The sequence below is a fragment of the Dendrobates tinctorius genome, unplaced genomic scaffold, assembly GCF_039654945.1.
Source record: "Dendrobates tinctorius isolate UK_male_01 unplaced genomic scaffold, ASM3965494v1 ptg000070l, whole genome shotgun sequence".
Classification (NCBI taxonomy): Eukaryota; Metazoa; Chordata; class Amphibia; order Anura; family Dendrobatidae; genus Dendrobates; species Dendrobates tinctorius.
The window spans coordinates 83475566-83498210 of NW_027361738.1; the positions used below are offsets into that span (position 1 = coordinate 83475566).

General features: G+C 43.1%; 1 protein-coding gene across 4 annotated transcripts in view; it reads left to right on the forward strand.

Annotated features, from left to right (window-relative positions):
* LOC141095754 (guanine nucleotide-binding protein G(T) subunit gamma-T1-like) overlaps positions 1-22645 on the forward strand; it is a 46139-nt gene that overhangs the window by 21734 nt on the left and 1760 nt on the right. The window contains exons 1-2 of one of the 4 annotated variants that reach the window (XM_073582048.1): positions 4350-4368; positions 22347-22445. In XM_073582048.1, the coding sequence (XP_073438149.1) occupies positions 22350-22445 (96 nt within the window). In that variant the 5' untranslated portion in view covers positions 4350-4368; positions 22347-22349. The other 3 variants (XM_073582046.1, XM_073582047.1, XM_073582045.1) reach the window with 3 other exon arrangements.

Below are 22645 nucleotides of genomic sequence, written 5' to 3' on the forward strand. Positions count from 1 at the left end.
CTCCCTGCTCCTCCGCTGTGTAGTCTGGGCCGTCAAATCCATACTGTGCCTGACACCGTCTGAGCCTGCCTCCTGATGTATAGACATATCTTTTGAATGTGTACGCTATCCATACATGTTATCCGGGGATACGGTACCCTTTCTCACCTTTGTGCAATCACGTGCAAGCCATACTGGGCCTAACACCGTCTGAGCCTGCCTCCTGATGTATAGACATATCTTTTGAATGTGTACGCTATCCATACATGTTATCCGGGGATACGGTACCCTTTCTCACCTTTGTGCAATCACGTGTAATCCATACTGGGCGTGAGAACAGCTGGCGAGCTGTTAAGCAAGCTACAGCACCTGTGGTTTGCACACGTAAGTTTTTCATTTTTTCAGGAATGACGGTTAGGCCTAATTCCGGAACTGCGGTTGACCTGCACTTACTGGGAAATCATCGTTCGCGGGTAATAATTGTAATCAGTGATCCCCATCACTAACGTTGTTCAGCGGGTTATCTGCACCTGTATGCGACAAACGCTGGCCTTTTCAGTGTAGCGCACATGCAGCCACGGACATGTAAGGGCATGACACACCAGTTATTGGCCAATCTCATGTGCCAGAGCCTCACGTGTCCCTCTAGTAAGCCGGTCTCGGACAGCGGGGCATGACGGAGTCTCGTTCGTTAACGGAATTAAGCTTGCAATGTGTGCATCTGTTCTGTAGCTGGCATGGTTGAGGTTTCCCAGGTGGAGTCGAATTTAACCGTAGGCTCCACTCCTGGTGGTGCCCTTCTGGACATTCCTTTAAGGTTCAGCTTTGCAACCATACTGCACACGTAAAACAAACACTTTGCCTTCATGAACGCTGTTTGGAGGGTCATGACTCGTGGGAATAACGCCGCCCAATCAGTTAACCTGCTAGAGAGATCCTTCGTTGCTCTCAAGCATGACATCACACTCCCTAGGAGGAAGGTAATGCCACTGTGGCGACCGTACTCCTGGGGGCGACACAAGTGCACTTATGCCCAGCCACTGCTCGATGAATCTGCTGATACATTGACCCAGACCACTACATTCCCCTCGCACGCTACACGGCCTGAATCTGACCCTGATGAAACTCAGGTTACCCTTCCCATATACAGTTCCATCTTACACGGTGACAAAGAGGAAGCTGCAGATGAAAGTGCAGGTTCGGCCCACCCGCCATCAGACACACCACCGTACTATCAGGGGCCCTGTGCCAGTGCCGTCGCCAACGAGTGGGCCCCCCCTGCTTACCCAGGATCACAGCACTTGCAAGGTTGAAATACTGTGCAGTGAGATGGAGGATGGGGACGACGAGGAGTCCAGACTAGTACAGGGATTCCCTAGCGAGGAGACTTATTTCATTGTTTTCAATGTTGGGACAGCAATTTTTGGGGAGCACTATACTCTGGAGAATGATAGATGGGGCCCACCATACACTGGAACATTCCAAAGGTGGACATCAGACACTGGAGCAGCATGTACAGGGCCCATTATACACTAGAGCATTAGAAATGGGGCCCATTATGTTTGGAGCATTATTTGGGCCCATAAGACAGTGGAGCTTCATCCATGGGGACCAACATATACTGTAGCATTATGTGGAGCTCATCATATACTGTTTCAAATATTATATGGGACCAATGATTCTGTATGGAGAAATAGATGGGCCTCGTCATGAGATGTAAAAAGTGAAGTATTTTTCATTGTACTATACCGCTATTTCTCTGCCGTATCGGAGCATGATGAGTTGTGGTATGTGTTAAAGGGGCGCTCTTTCGCCCAGGGCACATGAAAACCTGGAGACAGCTCTACCCCCCCACAACTTTAGCCAAATAACCCCCATTTTTCAGTGCGTAACTTGTATTATGAAGTTAATTAAGGTTGACCAGCTTAAGTAAGAAGAATTGATGCTTTTGGCATTCAAATGGGCACTGTAGGTGTGTTTCCTGTCCTCCTCTCACTGCCGACTTTTATTCCCCATTGACTTACATTGGGTTTCGTGTTTCGGGACGACCCCGACTTTTCCCTATAATCGGCCGATCTTGCTCGACCCGACTTTTGGAAAAGTCGGGTTTCACGAAACGAAACTCGACCATAAAAAAACAAAAGTCGCTCAACTCTAGTGACTATATAATATTTTTGTACAGTTGTAGGTTACAAGACTGAGAGGAGATTAACACGACTATATAACATGTAGTCAGAGCTGTGCCCAGTATTTCAGCTCAGTCCTATTTATTGCTTTTAGTTGCAGTACTCCTCCCAAAGCTCTGTCCCCTTTTGTACGCACGGTGACAGAATTCCTGGCAGAACTGCTATCCATTGGGCAACCAGACCCCCTGGTCATAGCCGCCCCTATCATATCTCCCAACTGTTGAAGAAGGGAAAGAGGGACAAAGACTGCGGCGCCACGCCCGGCCACATCCATTTCGCAACTAGTCACACCCATGTCCACGCCTAATCGCACCCATTTAGCACTGCTGATCACACTGACTGATACTGAGGGCACAGTGGCTGGCATTATGGGCACACTGACTGGCACTAAGGAAGAGAGAAAACAGAGAGAAAAAAGAAAAAAGAGAGAGAAAGAAAGAACAGAGAAAGAAAGAGGGGAAAGAAAGAAAGAACAGAGAGAGACAGAGAAAGAACAGAGAGAGAAAGACAGAAGTAAAGAAAAGAAAGAAAGAACAGCAAGAAAGAGAGGAAAGAAAAAGAAAGAGGGGAAAGAAAGAACAGAGAGAGAGAGAAAGAAAAAAGAAAGATTAGAGAGAGAAAGAAAATAAAGGAAAGACAGAACGGAGAATGAGAAAGAAAAAGAGAGAAAGAAATAAAGATTCTATAAAGATACGGTACTATAGCAGCCCGGCTCCCATTGTAATGCCCACCTGAGCCTCCCGGTGCAGGACATATCATGATCCGCTCACATGGCCGGCATCCCCGATTCCAAGGCGATCCTGCTGTCTGCGCTGTCGGAGGAGGACACGGCGATGGATCTGAAGCATTCCTGGTTCCGTCACAATCTCCTCAAGAAGTTATCTCATTTCCGGTCAGCTTTCAGCACATCACTTCAGACGGAACATCATGTGTGAGTTTTAAAATGCTCCTCGGGGCTCCGCCGTGTTCCCCTGTGTCCGTGGGAAAAGTCCGCTTTGTATGCTTCGTACACACTTGACTCCGCTCCGTAAACATATGGCTCCACTCCGTACACACACGGCTCCGCTCCGTACACCAAGTACCCGTGCGGCTCCGCTCCGTACACCTCGTACACACACGGCTCCGCTCCGTACACTTCGTACACGCGGCTCTGCTCCGTAACCTCATATACACACGGCTCCTCTCCATACACTTCATACACACACGGCTCCGCTCCGTACACCTCGTACACGCGGCTGTTCCGTAACTTCATATACACACGGCTCCTCTCCATACACTTCTTACACACACGGCTCCGCTCCGTACACCTCGTAAACACGGCTCCGCTCCATACACCTCGTACATGCGGCTCTGTTCCGTACACCTCGTACACACGGCTCCGCTCCGTACACCTCGTACACACACGGCTCCGCTCCGTACACTTCGTACACGCGGCTCTGCTCCGTAACCTCATATACACACGGCTCCTCTCCATACACTTCATACACACACGGCTCCGCTCCGTACACCTCGTACACGCGGCTGTTCCGTAACTTCATATACACACGGCTCCTCTCCATACACTTCATACACACACGGCTCCGCTCCGTACACCTCGTAAACACGGCTCCGCTCCATACACCTCGTACATGCGGCTCTGTTCCGTACACCTCGTACACACGGCTCCGCTCCGTACACCTCGTACACGCGGCTCTGTTCCGTACACCTCGTACACACACGGCTCCTCTCCGTACACCTCATACACACACGGCTCCACTACGTACACCTCGTACACACACGGCTCTGTTCCGTACACCTCGTACACACACGGCTCCGCTCCGTACACCTCATACACACACGGCTCCGCTCCATATACCTCGTACACACATGCGGCTCCTCTCCGTACACCTCGTACACACATGCTCCGCTCCGTACACCTCATGCACACACAGCTCTGCTACATCTACCCTGTAAACCCCTCCTGACCCCACACATATTTTCCTCATCCAGCACCATGACAACCAGCACAGCAGAGTCTTGCAGACACCAAGAGGCAAGGCTGAGCGCACAGGACCTGTGATGAGGTCACAGGAGGGGCGGGGTCAGTGGGTCACATGATCAGGGGTCTGGACAAAGGCTCCTGATCATGTGACCCCTGACTCTTCCCCTCCTGTGACCTCATCACAGGTCCTGTGAATAGAGAAGAGAGCAGGCAAGCGACGCTGTGAGTGGATGTGGTGCGTGGGGGGGCGTGGCAGCTTATCTCCCTGCAGTGCGGGAGGGTTGGAAACTATAATCGCCGTGCCCGCAGAGGGCCAGCGGCAGGAGCAACAGCCAGGCCAGTGGCTGCATCAGCTGGCAAGCGGCCCACATGACAGCGGCCCAGCGGGAAAATGCCCGGTTGGTTATATTACCAATCTGGGCCTGGGCCGTAGTGCCTAAGGGAACTCAAAAGGCCTCTTTGGCACAGAAGACACTGGCATGACAAATGATCCATGGTGGGTTGGAGGGTGTTAGAAGACACATTGTGGCCAAGAAACTTTGACTTTCCAGTTGACCCAATGTATTCATTACTTGAAAAGTATTTCTTGAGTCATAGCTGAGAGCAAAACTTCCAGTCAGTCAAGATGCGGTCATAGGCAACCCATGATTTCACGTGGACAGTAGCAGAAATTCTAGATAAAGGACCAACGTATGTGGTTCATCTAGCGGCACAGCAGGGGAACCTCTGTCGAAATCTAGCATTAAGATGGATTACTCTTTTACGACCCAGCAAACCACAAAAATTCCTGAGGGTCCATCCATAGTACTTAAAGGGATATGTAGCCCAAAAAGTGAAAAGTTATCCAAGTATGTGTCCTAAGAATGAGAAAAAAACACAGAATAAGCAATTCTAAATGAAATTAATTTTATCTTAGGCACCGATTGCCGTCCGAGGCCTCTAGGGGCTGCTGTTCTCTTAATTAGATTCAAAAATAGTCAAAGTAATTATCTGACAGCGAGAAAGAAAAAGAGCGAGATCGTATCATATAAATAGGCAGGGAGGCCAAGGGAGGAAATCATCTGAGGCCAAACACGTAACGCCGTGGGAATCTGAAGAGAACAGGAGAAGGTTCGGGTTATAGAGGACAAGGACACAGAGGCGCAAATAATCCAGCACCTTACAGCTCCACAGGTGTCATAAGAGCCGAACCGCCGGGGGTGATACGTTACAGAAAGAAATAAGACCTTTATCAAAGCCAAGGCAGGGGAATAGGCTTGAAAAGAAAATTCTAAAATTGCTTCTATATCAAGTGCAAAAGATAATTGGATGAGCACAGAAACAATCCTCAGCAAATATAAACTTCTTTTTTTTAAAGGGTATGTGCACACATTGAGTAAAGTTTCCGCACCATTTCTGCACCTCTTGGCCTGGAAAAGTGGAGCTGCAAAAACACTCGTTTTTGGTGCATTTTTGCCCGATTTGAGTCGAAAAAGGCAGGACAAAAACGCACAGAGAATTGACATGCTGCAGATTATTTTCTGCACCAAATCTGAGAGTCAAAAATAAGCAATGTGTGCAAGGCACGTCAGGTTTGTCATTCACTTTGCTGGCATCAGGAATGCTTCGGGTTTTTCTAGAAAATCTGCATGGCAAAAACGCACCAAAAACTCACCAAATCTGCAATGTGTGCACAAGCTCTTACTAATATAGATTGTAGCTTGCGAGCTAGGCGCTCACTCCTCCTGTAACTGTTGAAATGTGTTACACTGTATTGTTTTTATTGTCTGTACATGTCCCTACTTGATTGTAAAGTGCTGCGGGATATGTTGGCTCTATTGAAGTAAAAATGATTATTATTATTATTGTTATTAATGAGCTATGTCACTTGCCATTAATATATATATATATATATTTTTTTTTAATTCAGTGTAAATGCCGCTGTTCTCCTGAATACGGCGATGTCTTTCTTTTGTTCCTGCGTCTCTCTGTTCCTGAGATATGGCCTCCTCTTCCTTGTATATAAATCTAGTCTCTTTAGGAAGTGGGTGTGGTCTTCAACTGTTCCCTGTGGGCGCTTCTTGAGGAGCACGCCCATTTGGCTAAAATACAAGATTTATAGGCAGTGAAGAGGGGACCATATCTTAGGAACAGATAGGCACAGGGACAAACTAAAAACAATACCGAATTCAGGAGAACAGCAGAATTTACCCCAAGTAAACAAAAATAACATATTTATGTCAAGTGACATCCTAGAGTGCACAGGAGGACCATGCCATCCGCGGAGGTGAAGATTGGCTGTATAATGGCTGCCATGCTTCAGTTCTGATTAGCCAGGAAAATCAAACTTGCCAATTCAAGTCTCTGGACCCGTGAAAAAAATGGGACCGCACTCGGATGACATCAGGGATCTTTTTGTTTTTCGATGACCGTTTGATAGGAGAAGATTCATAAACTTCCATTGTATTTTTTTTTCTTGAAAATGTAATGAAACTCAGACCAAACTATGATGGTCAAGAATGACTCTGATGAAACTCGGACCAAACTATGATGGTCAAGAACGAATCTGATCAAACTCGGACCAACCTACGATGGTCTAGAACGACTCTGATGAATCTTGAACCAAACTATGATGGTCAAGAATGACTCTGATTAAACCTGGACCTAACTATGATGGTAAAGAATGACTCTGATGAAACTCAGACCAATGTATGATGGTAAAGAACAACTCTGATGAAAATCGGACCAAACTATGATGGTAAAGAACGACTCTGATGAGAGTCAGACCAAACTATGATGGTCAAGAATGACTCTGATGAAACTCGCACCAAACTATGATATTCAAGAATGAATGATGAAACTTGGACCAAACTATAATGGTCAAGAACAACTGTGTTGAAACTAGGACGAAACTATTATTGTCAAGAACGACTCTGATGTAACTCGCACCAAACTATGATATTCAAGAATGACTGATGAAACTTGGACCAAACTATAATGGTCAAGAACAACTGTGTTGAAACTCGGACGAAACTATTATTGTCAAGAACGACACTGATGAAACTCGGACCAAACTATGATGGTCAAGAACAACTTTGACGAAACTTGGAGCAAACTATGATGGTCAAGAACAACTCTGATGGAACAGAGTCTGATGACTTTGATGAAACTTGGATCAAACTATGATGGTCAAGAATGACTTTGACAAAACTTGGACCAAACTATGATGTCAAGAACGACTCTGGTGAAACTTGGATCAAACTATGATGGTCAAGAACGACTTTGACGAAACTTGGACCAAACTATGATGGTCAAGAATGACTTTGACGAACCTTGGATCAAACTATGATGGTCAAGAATGACTTTGACGAAACTTGGACCAAACTATGATGTCAAGAACGACTCTGGTGAAACTTGGATCAAACTATGATGGTCAAGAACGACTTTGACGAAATTTAGACCAAACTATGATGGTCAAGAATGACTTTGATGAAACTTGGACCAATCTATGATGGTCAAGAACGACTTTGACGAAACTTGGACCAAACTATGACGGTCAAAAACGACTCTGGTGAAACTTGGATCAAACTATAATGGTCAAGAACGACTTTGACGAAACTTGGACCAAACTATGATGGTCAAGAATGACTTTGACGAAACTTGGATCAAACTATGATGGTCAAGAATGACTTTGACGAAACTTGGACCAAACTATGACTGTCAAAAACGACTCTGCTGAAAACTCGGACCGTCTTTTTTTTTTCTTTCAAAAACAAAATCATTAACGTCTGAATGAGCCTTAAATTACAGCTGGATCCTACCTGCCCTTTATATTAGCAGAGTTACGCCTTGTCTTTGCAGATGGGCACACACAGTTTGGTCAACTTGTGAGCGAAGTATTTTATGAGTATAGTCTATATGGCAGTAATGCAGTTTACATTCCATATATTCAGTGTTCACATACACCTCGGTGCACACAGTGACTGCCACTCTCTTTGGTGAGTATTTATCACATTCACAGCAGTTTGCGCCTGTTCACATTTAACTTATCTTTTCAGATTTGTTTTTTTTCCATATTACATCATTATTACAATGAATGTTATGATTATTGGTATAGACTTGTATCTTGTCGATTAAGGGACTTGTTACATTCTATGATGAACTATTGATCATTCTGAAAACTGATTAATTCGTCATCGCGGCCTGTCTGCTCCCACCTCTTTTTATGCACCATCCTGTTGACAAGGCCACTTTCAGAGCTTGTCGTACAACAATGAACAATATCCTGCGCAGGTCATCGACATAACCGCCCACACCGTGCCACTCCTTGCATGGTGTGTTTAATAATTACCAACCGTATTCCACGAGTTATTGTGCAGCGACGTAAAACTTAACTCTATTTAGTGACCTGCACACATTCCCTGGCAGTGAAATTCCTTTAATCCGGCTTCTGATAATCTGACGCTCCTTTCCAGCGCAAAACTGTATTATCATTTGTGATTTCATTAGACCGTAAGCCAAAATATAAACATTTAATATCCTAGCCCTTGTTGATTTTTTATTAAAGGCGTTAACCAAAATTAAAGAAGCCCGTTATCTTTCAAAAAATGGCGCCACACTTGCCTACTGGTTGTTTATGGTATTGCAGTATATCTCCATTCACATTAATGTAGAAAGCTGCAATACCACACTCAATTGGTTCCATTAAAAAAAAAATAATACTTTTTTCTACTTTACTTGGTAAACTGATTAAAAACATTTTCAAAATTGATATCATGTTTACTCCTTCACCCATTGACCTCAGCGATATCCCCACTGCAAATACAATATGTCTACAGATGCGTCTGCCATTACCTTTGCACAAATTTAGTTTAAAAAGTCTGTCGAGTAATGGACAACTAAACAAAATTCAAAAAGGTTATGAGTTGATATTGATGCAATATTTTGCCAATATTTTAGTATTTTTATCTACTGTAATAATATTGACATTCTCAGAATTCTACATTAATAGGATTTCTTTCATCTGTGACACATGTGGCTAATTAGAAAATGTCAGCGCACTGTGTCCTCGGCTTTCGCTTTTTCATCTGTGACATAGATATCACTCACTGACAAATAGAAGATTTCGGCATACTATGTCCTCAAAATTCACGTTTTCATTTGTGATGTAGGTATCACTCACTGCTAAATAGAACATTTCAGCATTCTAGTTTCTTGGTATTTCCCTTCTCATCTGTGACACAGATAGACTTCACTGCCAAAAAGAAAATGTTAGCATGCTAGGTCCTTGGCATTCAATTTTTTATCTCTCACTGCCAAATAGAAGATTTAAGTATATTATCTCCTCAACATTCACTTTTTCATCTGTGACATAGGTATCACTCACTGCCAAGTGGAAATTTTCAGCATACTAGGTCTTCATTATTCACTTTTTGCATCTGTGACACGGGTAGGAGACAGTGAAATTGTCAGCCTGCTCGGTCCTTGGGATTCACTTTTTTTTCATATGTGATGCTGGTGCCATTCACTGTCAAATGGAAGATTCCAGCATACTATCTCCTTGACAATTACTTTTCCTATCTGTGACACAAGTAGGGTTCACTGCAAATAGAAGATTTCAGCCACTTTGTCCTCGGCACACACAGGAAGGGCGCCCTGACAAATAGAGAATGTCAGCATACTGCAGCGTGTCCTAGGCATCTACATTTTTCATCTGTGACCCAGGCAATGCTCACTACTTAATAGATGCTGTCTGTATACAATGTCCACAATATTGCATTTTTACCATCTGTGACACCAGTAGCTTTCACTGTGTTTTTTTTTGCATTTGTGACAAGCAGGGCCGGCCCGAGAGATTACGGCGCCCTAGGCGAAACTATTTTGTTGCGCCCCTACTATTCTTGGCAGTAGATGAAAACTTGGGATATAAATTTAGGAGCAAAATAAACCACAACAACAATGATTAATTAACTCTCTCCTAACTCTTTCATCTTCTGAGAAGTCGTATAGGACAAATAAATACAAAGTAATCAATAACACAAAACAAAAACGACCATAGGTAATTAAAATTTTTGTTTCCTTTTTTTTTTTTTTTTTTTTTTTTAAAAGGATGACACTAAGTCACCGAGATTAATTTGTTTAGCAACTTCAGATTCTATCGAAATTGTTGCCAACCCAACCAACCTCTCTTGCGTCATATTTGCCCTTAGATATGTACACTTTTCTTTCCATCCCTAAAACTTTTTGCCTTTTGAAAAGATTTTTTATAATTTTTTCTATTTTTTTCTCTGGCGCCCCCTTTGGGTCGGCGCCCTAGGCGGCCGCCTAGTTCGCCTATACGTTCGGGCCGGCCCTGGTGACAAGGCCAAAACTCGCCGAGGGGAAATATTACCAGCTTGTCACCTTTAGCTGCAACTGACGTGAAAGCAAGCAGGAGATTTAAGGTGCAAAGAAAAAGAGAGACGGAGACATATTTCTATATAAAGGGAAAGTGTTGGGTTTTTTCATTTTTGAATGAATAATACGGTAATTTGTTATGTAATCAATTATTTTTAATACAAAATTAAATGTTGTGTTTTAACATTTCTTTATTATTTTTTTTCTGCAGCCGCTGAGCGGATGAGATTTTTATTTGCTGAGCATGATACTTACACACAGCAAATATGGCAGACCCTGTACATAGGAGACTGTGGTCAGTGTCCTGCTGCATCTCCTACACTGTGGCTGCCAAAGCTGTGAACTGGACAAACTGGGGGGGGAGCCACACATCATTTGATTGTAGCCCAGAGCTGTGCTTTAAGCCTGTTACCGCTCACAAAGTGTTCTGCGGAAAGCTGTGATAGGTCCGGGCTGTGGAGGTGAGCGAAGGTCAGAAGCCATACCTTGTACTACTAATCCCAGGCTATTGAGCTGTTCTCACCACTGAAAGAAGTTACCGCTGGGGAGGGATCAGATAAGGGTTAAGATAGGAACATTGCAAGGTACGAGACCCAGGCATCTCCACCATCTGGGGTAATCTGGTGGACAGGGATAGCCTTGGGTGCCGCTAGTTCGAGGAATCGGGTAGTTGCCCACAGTCCCTTTTCACAATGTGACACCTCCCTTATCCTTTTGCAAAAGCCCAGGAGAGGAGGAGAAGAGTGACATCAGACACATGTGAGAAGATCCCTCCCACATTTACTGCAGTCGTAAGGCGAGCTAGCACTACACTAGGTTTTCTTGGCAACTTTCAGCAGCTGCTCCACCTAGTGTTTAAAAGTGGAAAATTGCAAAACTTTTTAAATTATTTTTCATACTTTATACCATTAAAAAAGGTTATTTTTTTAAATAAAAACTTTAATAATTCACTTTAAAGTATGGAGTCTATTTGCTGAGCTTTTGTAGCAAAAACTGAGCAGAAACTCAATTTTTTTTATGAGTTTTAAGTTTTGGAGGAGGATTTGGAGAATTTCCGCTCAGTTTCTGTACCAAAAGTTCCTTGAAAAATTCACATGGCCTAAGTCTGGGTCGGGGCAGACAGAATTCTAGGAATAATCAGCATCAGAGGAGACAATGTTCAAAAAGGTTTTGCTGGTTATATCTTTGTTTCCATCTCACTGATTATTCTTTGAGACAAGCATAACTTAAAATACTGGGAAGAATTGAGAGTATTGACCCGTAACCCCCTCCCCTCCGTAGAAAAACTTCCTGCACTCCCATCTAAATGATAAGTCATAAGAGATGAAAGCAAAAAAATGACCGTATGACATCAAAGCGGAAAAAAAAGTTTGAGCATTGTTAAAAGTTTTTGTTAATTATTTTATATGGATAATTTTGCAGCTGAATTGTCTCTAGGAACCTGCTCTTATCTCAGTGAATGCGGAGTTGTGAGTAAACCCTCGGGGGATATTACAGTAAAGTTATGTGGAAGAAAGGGAAAAGGAAGTATTTCATTACGAGTCAGGAAAGTTCCCTGCCCCCACACCACATCCTCTGAGACAAAGCTGTGGTGGAGTCCGGTGAGGTCACGGCGCTGGTATAATTAGCCAGCAGCTGTCACAAACAAAACATTATTCAATGAATGCGAAAAAGATTCTACCATATCTTACCCATTCGAATCACATCATCACAAAATCTCGATTTGTCCAAATTCCTTTTTTTTTTCTTTGTGATTTGCTGTGAGTAGAACCCAACAAAATGGCAGCTGCAATTTTTCTGGATGATAATGTGGTAAGGGCCAGGATTGGGGGGTGGTCCACTGCTTACCGCAACCAGACGATGCAAAGACGAGACGGAGGCAGATTTCAGTTGTAACAGGTCCGAGTTTATTGGCCGTCCTCCTGACGACCGTAGCCATACACCCAGCACCTTTACAGCTCTCCGTATTCAGGCCCGGGTATCTTCACCTTCCTTCACTCGAAGTGACGTTCCTTGCAGATCTTTCGCTGGGGCTGTCCTAGACCTATCTACCGCTTGCGCTTCATCTACCCGAGGTCGTCGTCCAATCGGTACTCCCGGGGCCTCGTCTGTCCTGCGGTTCGTTGTGTCAGGGCCACCCCCCTGACTGTCTCCTCCTGTCAGTCCCCTGGTCGAGCTCTCCACCGTCTTCAGTCTTCTGTACTGAGTCTCTTCCACCTGAGCTCCTCCCGGGACTAGCATAGCCTGGAACCCCGTCCTGTCCTATTTATCCCCTTTCTTGGGAATTCCCCTCCTGGGTTCCTATCTCCCCACACCCCATGACTAAGCGGTTTCCTAAGCCCTAAGCTGATGTCAAGTCCTGAACTACGCTCCCCCCTGCCATCTTGTGGTCAATTCTAGGTATTGCACTCCCTTTTCCATCTACCCCCAGCTGTCTCCCTTCTGTCATTATTACTACCATCCGTCTCCAGTGCACAAACCATCCCTCCTCCCTCCAGTCAAGTCCGTCCATCAAATCACCTTCCCCACAATAGGAAGGGCCCTCCCTAGATGTGTTCCACCACCGCCGGTCATCCTATTGGCTTTTCTATCTTCTGTCCATCCTCTGGCCACTTCCAGTTGGGTTTTTCTTTCATTCAATACATGGGGCACGAGGTATGTGAGTGACGCGACCACAGGTGGAGCGACGCATATCAGTGATGTGCATTGTGCCACGTCATGGGTAGACTCTGCTTGGAACAAAGATAGAAGATGGAAGAAAAAGATAGAAGAGACATGCACGGGGAGGGCGGCGTAATGGTAGAGTCAATGCACATCAAATATATTTCATGGAAATCAAATTTACCCCTTTAATTTGAGAAATTCAGACAGAACCGAATTTTGTGAGATTCCCTCTCTTTATTTTCTCGTAAAGCAGTGGATTATCGTAATAGCAAATCGTTTCAGACTGTACATCCCTAGAAGCAAAAGTGAGCCCTGCTGTTGGGATCTTCTGCAACAGAATAATAATGTAGGAGAAACCCAAAAAACATCAGCGTTTTTGTCACATTTTATTAGGTAAAGAAAACAAATAATTGTATTGGTATAATAATAATAATAATAATAATAATAATAATAATAATAATAATAATAACATAGCAATAAATAATAATAACAATAATAAAAATAAAAAGTAATAGCAACAATAATAAATATTAATAGTATGAATAATACAACTAAGAATAATAATACTAAGAATAATAGATACCAATATTAATAATAAAAACAACAATAATAAAAAATAATATTGATAGTAAGAAAAAACAATAATATAAAAATAATAATAGCAACAACAATAATAGAAATCCATAATAGTAATTGTAATCAAAATTTGGTATTATTTGTCTACCATTTTATTATTATTAATATTAAAAAGTAGAAAAATTATACCAGCTTTGATTTCCAAAATAACAATGTCATACAATGCCCAAATAATAGTACTATAAACGAGATAAGACCTAATGACACCAACTACAGTTCATAAATCACAATCTCCTAAGTTTAGAAAACTGTAAAGTCATAGCAACAAATTAACAGATATAACAGCAGACAATGATACGACATGAAAATAAAACTACAATACAGTGTCCAAATAATTCAGCAGTTCAGTGTCCATGTACAGTACAGTCATGGCTGAAAGTGTAGACAATTGTTACAGAAAATGAGGAATTTCTCCCATAAAAATATTGCAATTTACACCTATTTTGATATGCACCCTGTTTATTTCCTTTGTGTGAATTTGAGAAACATAAAAAAAGAGAGAAAAAAAGGCAAATTGAACATAATTTCACAGAAAACCCCGAAAATGGGCCAGACAAAATTGTCACCTTTCCAAAATTATGGGTAAAAAACTTTGTTTCAAGCATGTGATGTTCTTTCAAACAGAACAGGTGAGGGTAATATGAAAATCACACCTGAAACCAGATAAAAAGGGGAGACGTTGACTCAATCTTTGCATTGTGTGTCTGTATTGTGCCACACTAAGCATAGAAAACAGAAAGAGGAGAAGAGAACTGTCTGAGGACTTGAGAACCAAAATTGTTGAAAAATATCAATAATCTCAAGGTTACAAGTCCATCTCCATAGATCTTGATGTTCCTTTGTACACAGTACGCAATATAATCAAGAAGTTTACAGCCCATGGCACTGTAGCTAATCTCCCTGGCAGAGAAAAAATGAAGAAGGCTTGCAATGCAAGATAGTGGTAGATAGGCAGCCCCAATCAAGTTCCAATGAAATTCAAGCTGGCCTTGTGGCTCAGAGTGTATCAGTGTCAGTGCACCATTTGAATGAAATGAAACACAGAGACATAAAAAAGTTAGACTGCAGCTTGCCAAAATGTACGTAAGTAAGCAGAAAATCCTTCTTGGAAAGTGTCTTGTTGACAGACGAGACCAAGATAGAGTTTTTTGGTAAAGCACATCATTCTACTGTTTACCAAAAACAGAAGGAGGCCTACAAAGAAAAGAATGCAGTACCTACAGTCTAATATAGTGGAGGTTCAAAGATGTTTTTGGGTTGTTTTGCTGCCTCTGACACTGGGTGCCTTGACTGTGTGCATGGCATCATGAAATTTGAATATTACCAAAGGATATGGGGTGGCAATGTAGTCCTCAGTGTCAGAAAACTGGGTTTGCGTTCTAGGTTATGGGTCTTCCAGCAGGACAATGACCCCAAACATACTTCAAGAAGCCCCCAGAAATGGATGGAAACAAATGAATCCAGATCTACATCCCATTGATCACCTTTGGAGAGACCTTACAATTGCTGTTGGGAAAAGGCGCCTTAAAATATGAGAGACCTGGAGCAGTTGGGAAAAGAAGAATCGTCCAAAATTCCATTTGAGAGGAGTTACAAGCTTGTGGATGGTTATAGGAAGCGATTGATTGCAGTTATTTATTCCAAAAGGTGTGCAAACGAATATTAAGTTCAGATTGCCAACGATTTTGTCCGTCCCATTTTTAGGGTTTTGTGTGAAATGATGTCCGATTTGCCTTTTATTCTCTGGGGTTTTTTTCTGTTTTTTTTTGTGTGTGTTGCTCCAATACACATAAAGGAAATAAACCTGTGTATAACAAATCGTGTGTAATTGCAATAACTTTCTGGGAGAAATATTTACTGTAATTTTCTGGGACAATTTTCTGGGACAATTTCAAGGGTGTCAACACTTTCGGCCATGACTGTATTCCTGTTAGGTACCAGACAGATAACAATGATCAACATGATGAAACCGTAAAGCCACAGTATCCCAACCGGTCCGCTTGCTGACAAATTTTATTTTTGTCCTTTTCACTTCTTCCTCCTCTTCTCCGAAGCGCCACAAACATTTTTATTTTTCTCCCAAGATCGCCATGAGAGGGCTTGTTTTTTTTTGCAGGATGAGTTTTAGTTTGTATGACACAATTCATTTTATCGCATAATGCACTAAAAAAGGGATGAGATATTGAGATATTATGAAAAAATAAGACTCAGACCTAGGCTTCGAGGATCCACATCACAAAGCAACCCGATATAACAGCAACGTTTTCCCCCAAAACTCCATTCCAGCAGATCACAAGTCTTTATCCAGGACCCTCCGTCCTCTTTATTTACCTTGCATCACATGAACTATCAGAAGTGTGTTCTCTCTGGAAAGTCTCATTCCTGATGCCTGTGAGTCAGGGCTGAAGTTCTCCATATCTATGGAGGTGACACTGCGGCCTCCTCACACTCCGAGCCATGGACATTGACACGGCCGTGAATCACATTTCTTGTCTCCGACCATCTGGTTCCTTCCAATGATCCCACAATCAGTTATTTCTTTTAAGCATCTGTATCTCTGTGACCACAACCATCTGAACGCTACAGAGAGAGGACCTCACTGGTCGGGGGTCCCCAGGGGACCCATATAATGATACTACTTGCTCCCTCCTCATCCTATCGGGCTGTTGGAACGTTTCCTTTTGAGGAGTTATATTGTCTCAGTTGCTTCTGCCCATGGATGAATATAGAGGAGAAAGTTCTCATAATAAAGGGATATTCCTAAGTGATCAGTGGGGGTCTGACCTCGGGGACACTTGTCCTGAGAAAGAAAGGCCCCTGCAAAAGCATCCGAATATCTGTATACAGTCTTCAAGATAAAAATGAGGTCCCTTATAGTGTCATTCAATAGCATTTTACGACAAGAAGAATTTAGGTCTAACAGGGCTGAATCATTCTCCAGGGGCCTGAAGCAGTGAGTCTCTGTTATATATACACATTTATAAAACCAGTCTCCCCTTGTGTTACATGCAGTATAACAACCCGCTCTCCATGGAATAAACTGCACATATTTTACGAAGCATTGCTAAAAGATTCTGGAGGCGTCTGTGGGAATTTTTGCCTCTTCATCCAGAAGGTCAATTGTGAGGTCTCATGTTGTTGGGGAGAGGCCAGGATCACAATCTCCATTATTGATTTGGTTTAAGGCTGAGGTCCCGGCCCTGAGGGACAGATAAGGGTCTACCCCAAACTGTTCCCACAAAGCTGAAGCTACTATTGTTCACAATGTCTTGTGCTGAAGATTAAAATTTCCCATCACTGGAACTAAGGATCTGAGGCCGCCCCTTGATAACATTACATAGCATCATCCTCCTCCACCATCTGTACAGGGGGCACAATGCAGTCAGGGGGTAACGTCCTCCTGGGATCACCAAACCCAGACTCCTCCATCAGATGCAGATAGAGAAGTGTGATCCGTCACTGCACAGAACACGTCTCCTCCAGAGTCCAGTGGTGGCGGCTTTACACCATTCCATCTGACGCTCAGCATTGTGCTTGGTGATGTACGGCTGCATGCAGCTGTTTGGCCATGAAGTTCCCAGCGGGGGGCGCACTGTTTGTGCCAATACCAGAGGAGGTCTGAACTCTGCAGTTATAGAGTCAGCCGAGCATTGGTGACTTTTCTGCCCTCTGCTCCTCAGCCCCCCCCCCCGCTCTGTTACATTTCGGGGTCTCCACTTCGTGGCTGAGTTGCTGCGGTTCCTTCCATTTCTCAATAATATCACTCACAGGTGATGGGGGAAGATTCAGCAGGAAGAAATGTCATAAACGGACTTGTTAACCCGGGGGCTCCTATTACAGGACCGCGCTGGGATCAGTGAGCATTGGACCATCAGATGATCTGTCATAAGCTAGACAGCATGGCAGGGGGCCGGAGGTTATATACAGAGGGCCGGATGTTATACACTGGGGGTAGGGGGGTGGATGTTATACATTGGGGGTAGGGGGGTGGATGTTATACAATGGGGACTGTAGGAGAAACCTGAATGTAGTGAGTAATAATAATACATTTTATTTCTATAGCGCTGACATATTCCGCAGCACTTTACATTTCAGAGGGGACTTGCACAGACAATAGACATTACAGCATAACAATAATCACATAGATCATAACAGACGTAAGACGTGAGCCTCGTATATATGTTATGAATCTAGCATACTGCACCCCTCCTCTGTCATGCCTTTTGGGCAGGGTCCTCACTTCTTGTCTGTCACTTTGTACCTTGCTTTGTTTTGCTACACATGATAATTAGAGTGTTCTCCTCATTTTCGTCTGTACATCTCGCTGCCGTTACCGGTGCTACATAACGTCCAGTAGCAGGGGCCCTCCAGCAGATTTACACACATCTATATTTGTTTTGCACTAATCTGGATTAAGGCGTCTGCTTATTAGATGGATTAGTTGGTGATGCCCATGTGACCTAATTTAACGTCCCTTAGAAAGGACTTAAGCAACTGATACTAGTTGTATATCATCGAGCTACAAGTCTCATCCTGCTCTATAAGACTATTAGCTCCATGGCGGCTAAAGAGCCCAATCATTACCCTACTGTGAGGACATGGTGAACATTGAGGAGAAATCATCGCAAATGTCAGATGGTACAAATAAGAATATTATGGAAATATCCAAAAATAACATTTTTTTCTGCTTCGATTCACATTTGAATTAAGGAAAATGTTCGGCAGGATGGGTTTCATTTTTCTGGATTCAAAAGGGCCGTACAGGGAAGGAAAAAAGTAATAATACTGGTCCCTCTCTTGTCTTCTTCGGTGACGATACAAGTGCAGTCTTCCACTTCATCCTCAGACCGGCATATTTGCCGTCTCCTTTATTAGAGAGGTGGCAACGTCCTGACATGCAACATGTGATGTGTGAGCAGACGCCAGAGATGTTGGGTGCCTTAAAACATTAAAGTTGACAAATATGATAGGGTTAAAGAGGTTGTCCACTATTTTTACATTTATGCCCCTTCCTCAGGATAGGAAAGAAAACTTGACTGACCAGCAGTGGATACCGCGTCGCTGATGACTGCTCTCCGGCACCCCCACCCACCCAGGTACTATTTGATACAGGCTCCATGCCCAGCACCTAGTACATGACCAGTCACATATAAAGTGACTGTGGTGTTACTCCTATTATTGCACTAAACACGAATAACTACTATACAGCAGTCTGTTACTGATGAAGGCCAGTGAGGCTGAAACGTCTATTATTTTCTGGCTGGATTAAAAAATCCCAAAAATATTCTAGAAGTTGAGTGCCAAGTTTTTTTTATTATACATGTATGGTGTGGAGCCCTACTTGAGCACCTTCTGAAGTAGTGCATACGTTGTTTTTCCATCCTCAGGATAGGACATCAATGTCTGATTGGTCGGGGTCCGGCACTCGGCAATCTCGCTGATCAGCTGTTATCAGTGCAGGCAGTGGCTGCCAGTCGGAAGTGCTCACTTGCGGAGCGAGGCCACCTACTTGTAGTGGCCGCCGCCAAAGGGTACTACACATCCACCTCCTATTGAATTGAATGGACCCGGTGACTACAAGTAGACGGCCAATCTCCGCAAGCAAGCGCTTCCGGATGGCTTCCGCCGCCTGCACCGATAACAGCTGATTGGCAGGGATGCCGAGTGATGGACCCCGGCTGATCAGACATCTTGAGGCTAGGGCATCAATGTAAAAGTAGTGGACATCTTCTTTAAGCCCACATGATGAGATCAAGCCTCTGATGGCACCAGCCTGGCGCAAGACTCTGTGTCAGGATTAACCTTTTTTTTACCTAAGAAAATTCTATAAATGTACATTTGATTCTTGAATTTTCTGTCCAAATTCAAGAATCGTTCAAATTCGAATCTTACCAGATTTGCTCCTCAATAATATTAGGTTAAAACGTTATCTCTTGGCATTTTAATAGAAAGCAAAAAAAATTGTATTAATAATCTTGGGAATATCTTGACCAGTTGTTCTTAACACTTGCACTTTATGTTTGGATTATGCACCTACACTCACTGGCCACTTTATTAGGTACACCATGCTAGTAAGGGGTTGGACCCACTTTTGCCTTCAGAACTGCCTCAATTCTTCGTGGCAGAGATTCAACAAGGTGCTGGAAGCATTCCTCAGAGATTTTGGACCATATTGACATGATGGCATCACACAGTTGGCGCAGATTTGTCGGCTGCACATCCCTGATGCGAATCTCCCGTTCCACCACATCCCAAAGATACTCTATTGGATTGAGATCTGGTGACTGAGGAGGCCATTTGAGTACAGTAAACTCATTGTCATGTTCAAGAAACCAATCTGAGATGATTCGAGCTTTATGATATGGCGCATTATCCTGCTGAAAGTAGCCATCAGATGTTGGGTACATTGTGGTCATAAAGGGATGGACATGGTCAGCAACAATACTCAGGTAGGCTGTGGCGTTGCAACGATGCTCAATTGGTACCAAGGGGCCCAAAGAGTGCCCAGAAAAAATTCCCCACACCATGACACCACCACCACCAGCCTGAACCGTTGATACAAGGCAGGATGGATCCATGCTTTCATGTTGTTTACGCCAAATTCTGACCCTACCATCCGAATGTCGCAGCAGAAATCGAGACTCATCAGACCAGGCAACGTTTTTCCAATCTTCTACTGTCCAATTTCGATGAGCTTGTGCAAATTGTAGCCTCAGTTTCCTGTTCTTAGCTGAGAGGAGTGGTACCCAGTGTGGTCTTCTGCTGCTGTAGCCCATCTGCCTCAAAGTTCGACGCACTGTGCGTTCAGAGATGCTCTTCTGCCTACCTTGGTTGTAACGGGTGGCAATTTGAGTCACTGTTGCCTTTCTATCAGCTCGAACCAGTCTGCCCATTCTCCTCTGACCTCTGGCATCAACATGGCATTTCCGGCCACAGAACTGCCGCTCACTGGATTTTTTTTCTTTTTCGGACCATTCTCTGTAAACCCTAGAGATGGTTGTGCGTGAAAATCCCAGTAGATCAGCAGTTTCTGAAATTCTCAGACCAGCCCTTCTGGCACCAACAATCATGCCACGTTCAAAGGCACTCAAATCACCTTTCTTCCCCATACTGATGCTCGGTTTGAACTGCAGGAGATTGTCTTGACCATGTCTACATGCCTAAATGCACTGAGTTGCCGCCATGTGATTGGCTGATTAGAAATTAAGTCTTAACACACAGTTGGACAGGTGTACCTAATAAAGTGGCCAGTGAGTGTATATTACTTTGTGACCATATGAAAATGGATTACTTGTTGTATGTTTTTTTGATTTAACAGGACTGGCACTAGGCACTTTATTATTTTTTTGTTGCTATTGTAAATATACCATAGTATATTCATTTGATAAGGTCACTTGTTAATATAGAGTCTGCAACTGCATGTGCTACTTCTTTTGGTATTAAGAACCAAAAGAATCATGAAGGAGTTTACAGTCCATACTTGTATAAAAATATATCAATTTATTAAACACATGCCAAAAAACGTAACGATACACATATATATAGACGAAGGATCAGATAGTGATGGCTAAGGTCATTCAACAAAAAATATATAAAATGCTAAAGTGCCAACATTGTATGTACACAACTATGGGGGCACAATATTAGATAACCTGCCAGCACAATCATATGCAAAACTGGCATGTATCAAATAGTACTCAAAGTGCTTACCCATAATTTGTACACGCAGGACCAAAGCCTCCCGCCACCGACGCGCGTTTCGCTGCTCTTTCTAAAGGTGCGGCTTTTGGTATTATCATTGGCCCTTGTGTTCAGCCCCCAGCCATTTTTATCCTTTTTGAGAATATTCCTTGTGATCATATGAATTTTTTGCCTATGCCTCTTTAGCTCTATTAATGATATGGGATGGTGAATATTATATATCTATTATCAGTGTAGTTTCTGCTTGAAACACTGGGTCCCTTAGGTGAATTGGAGAGTCTGAGCAATTAGATAATAGATAGATAGATAGATAGATAGATAGACAGACAGACAGACAGATAATAGATAGATGTCTTATTCTATTTGGAGATAATGACCAGTTTTTTTGTAGATTTTTTTTTTGTAGATAGGTAGAGAGAAAACAATAGAGAAAAATAGAATGGAAGCAGCACTCCAATGAAAATAAGTGAAAAAGTGGACTTTATTCACTTTATTCCCCCAGATACATGGATAGACAGGTTGGTATTGTTGTAGCAGGGGGGGCATTTACTTTCAGGGGCTGCAGCCATGAAGCAGAGCGATCTGGAGGACCCCGGGCCCCCGATTAGCTGAGATTAGCCAGGATTATGCAGATTACACAGCTCAGTGCTATTGTTTTAGAGGCTTTGGGGAAGGTAGACAGAGGAGGCTGGAGCAGAGGAAGCGGCTACTTCAGGGAGTTCAGACCACTGAGGCACAAGTAAGTCATGTAGGGAGCTCTACATGCTATGACCTGTTCCAGAAAAACTTCCTCAGCCTATATTGTACCTTTTTTCCCCCATCAGAAAATGCCGGTCATCAATATAGAAGATCTAACAGAAAAAGATAAATTAAAAATGGAAGTTGAACAACTCAAGAAAGAAGTGAAACTGGAGAGACAACTGGTAAGTGGAAAGCTCCTGCTGAGAAAGAGCAGAAAGAAACTTTGCAAACTTTGTAACCAGATGTAGCAGAGCTGAATTTGTCATTTAGTTTTTTTTTTTTTTGTTATTATTATTGTTTTTTTTTGTTGACTGAAATTTTCTGAGTTGCACAAATCCGAAAAGTTTCTTTCTGTTTCAACAGTAAAAGACCGATAAGATAT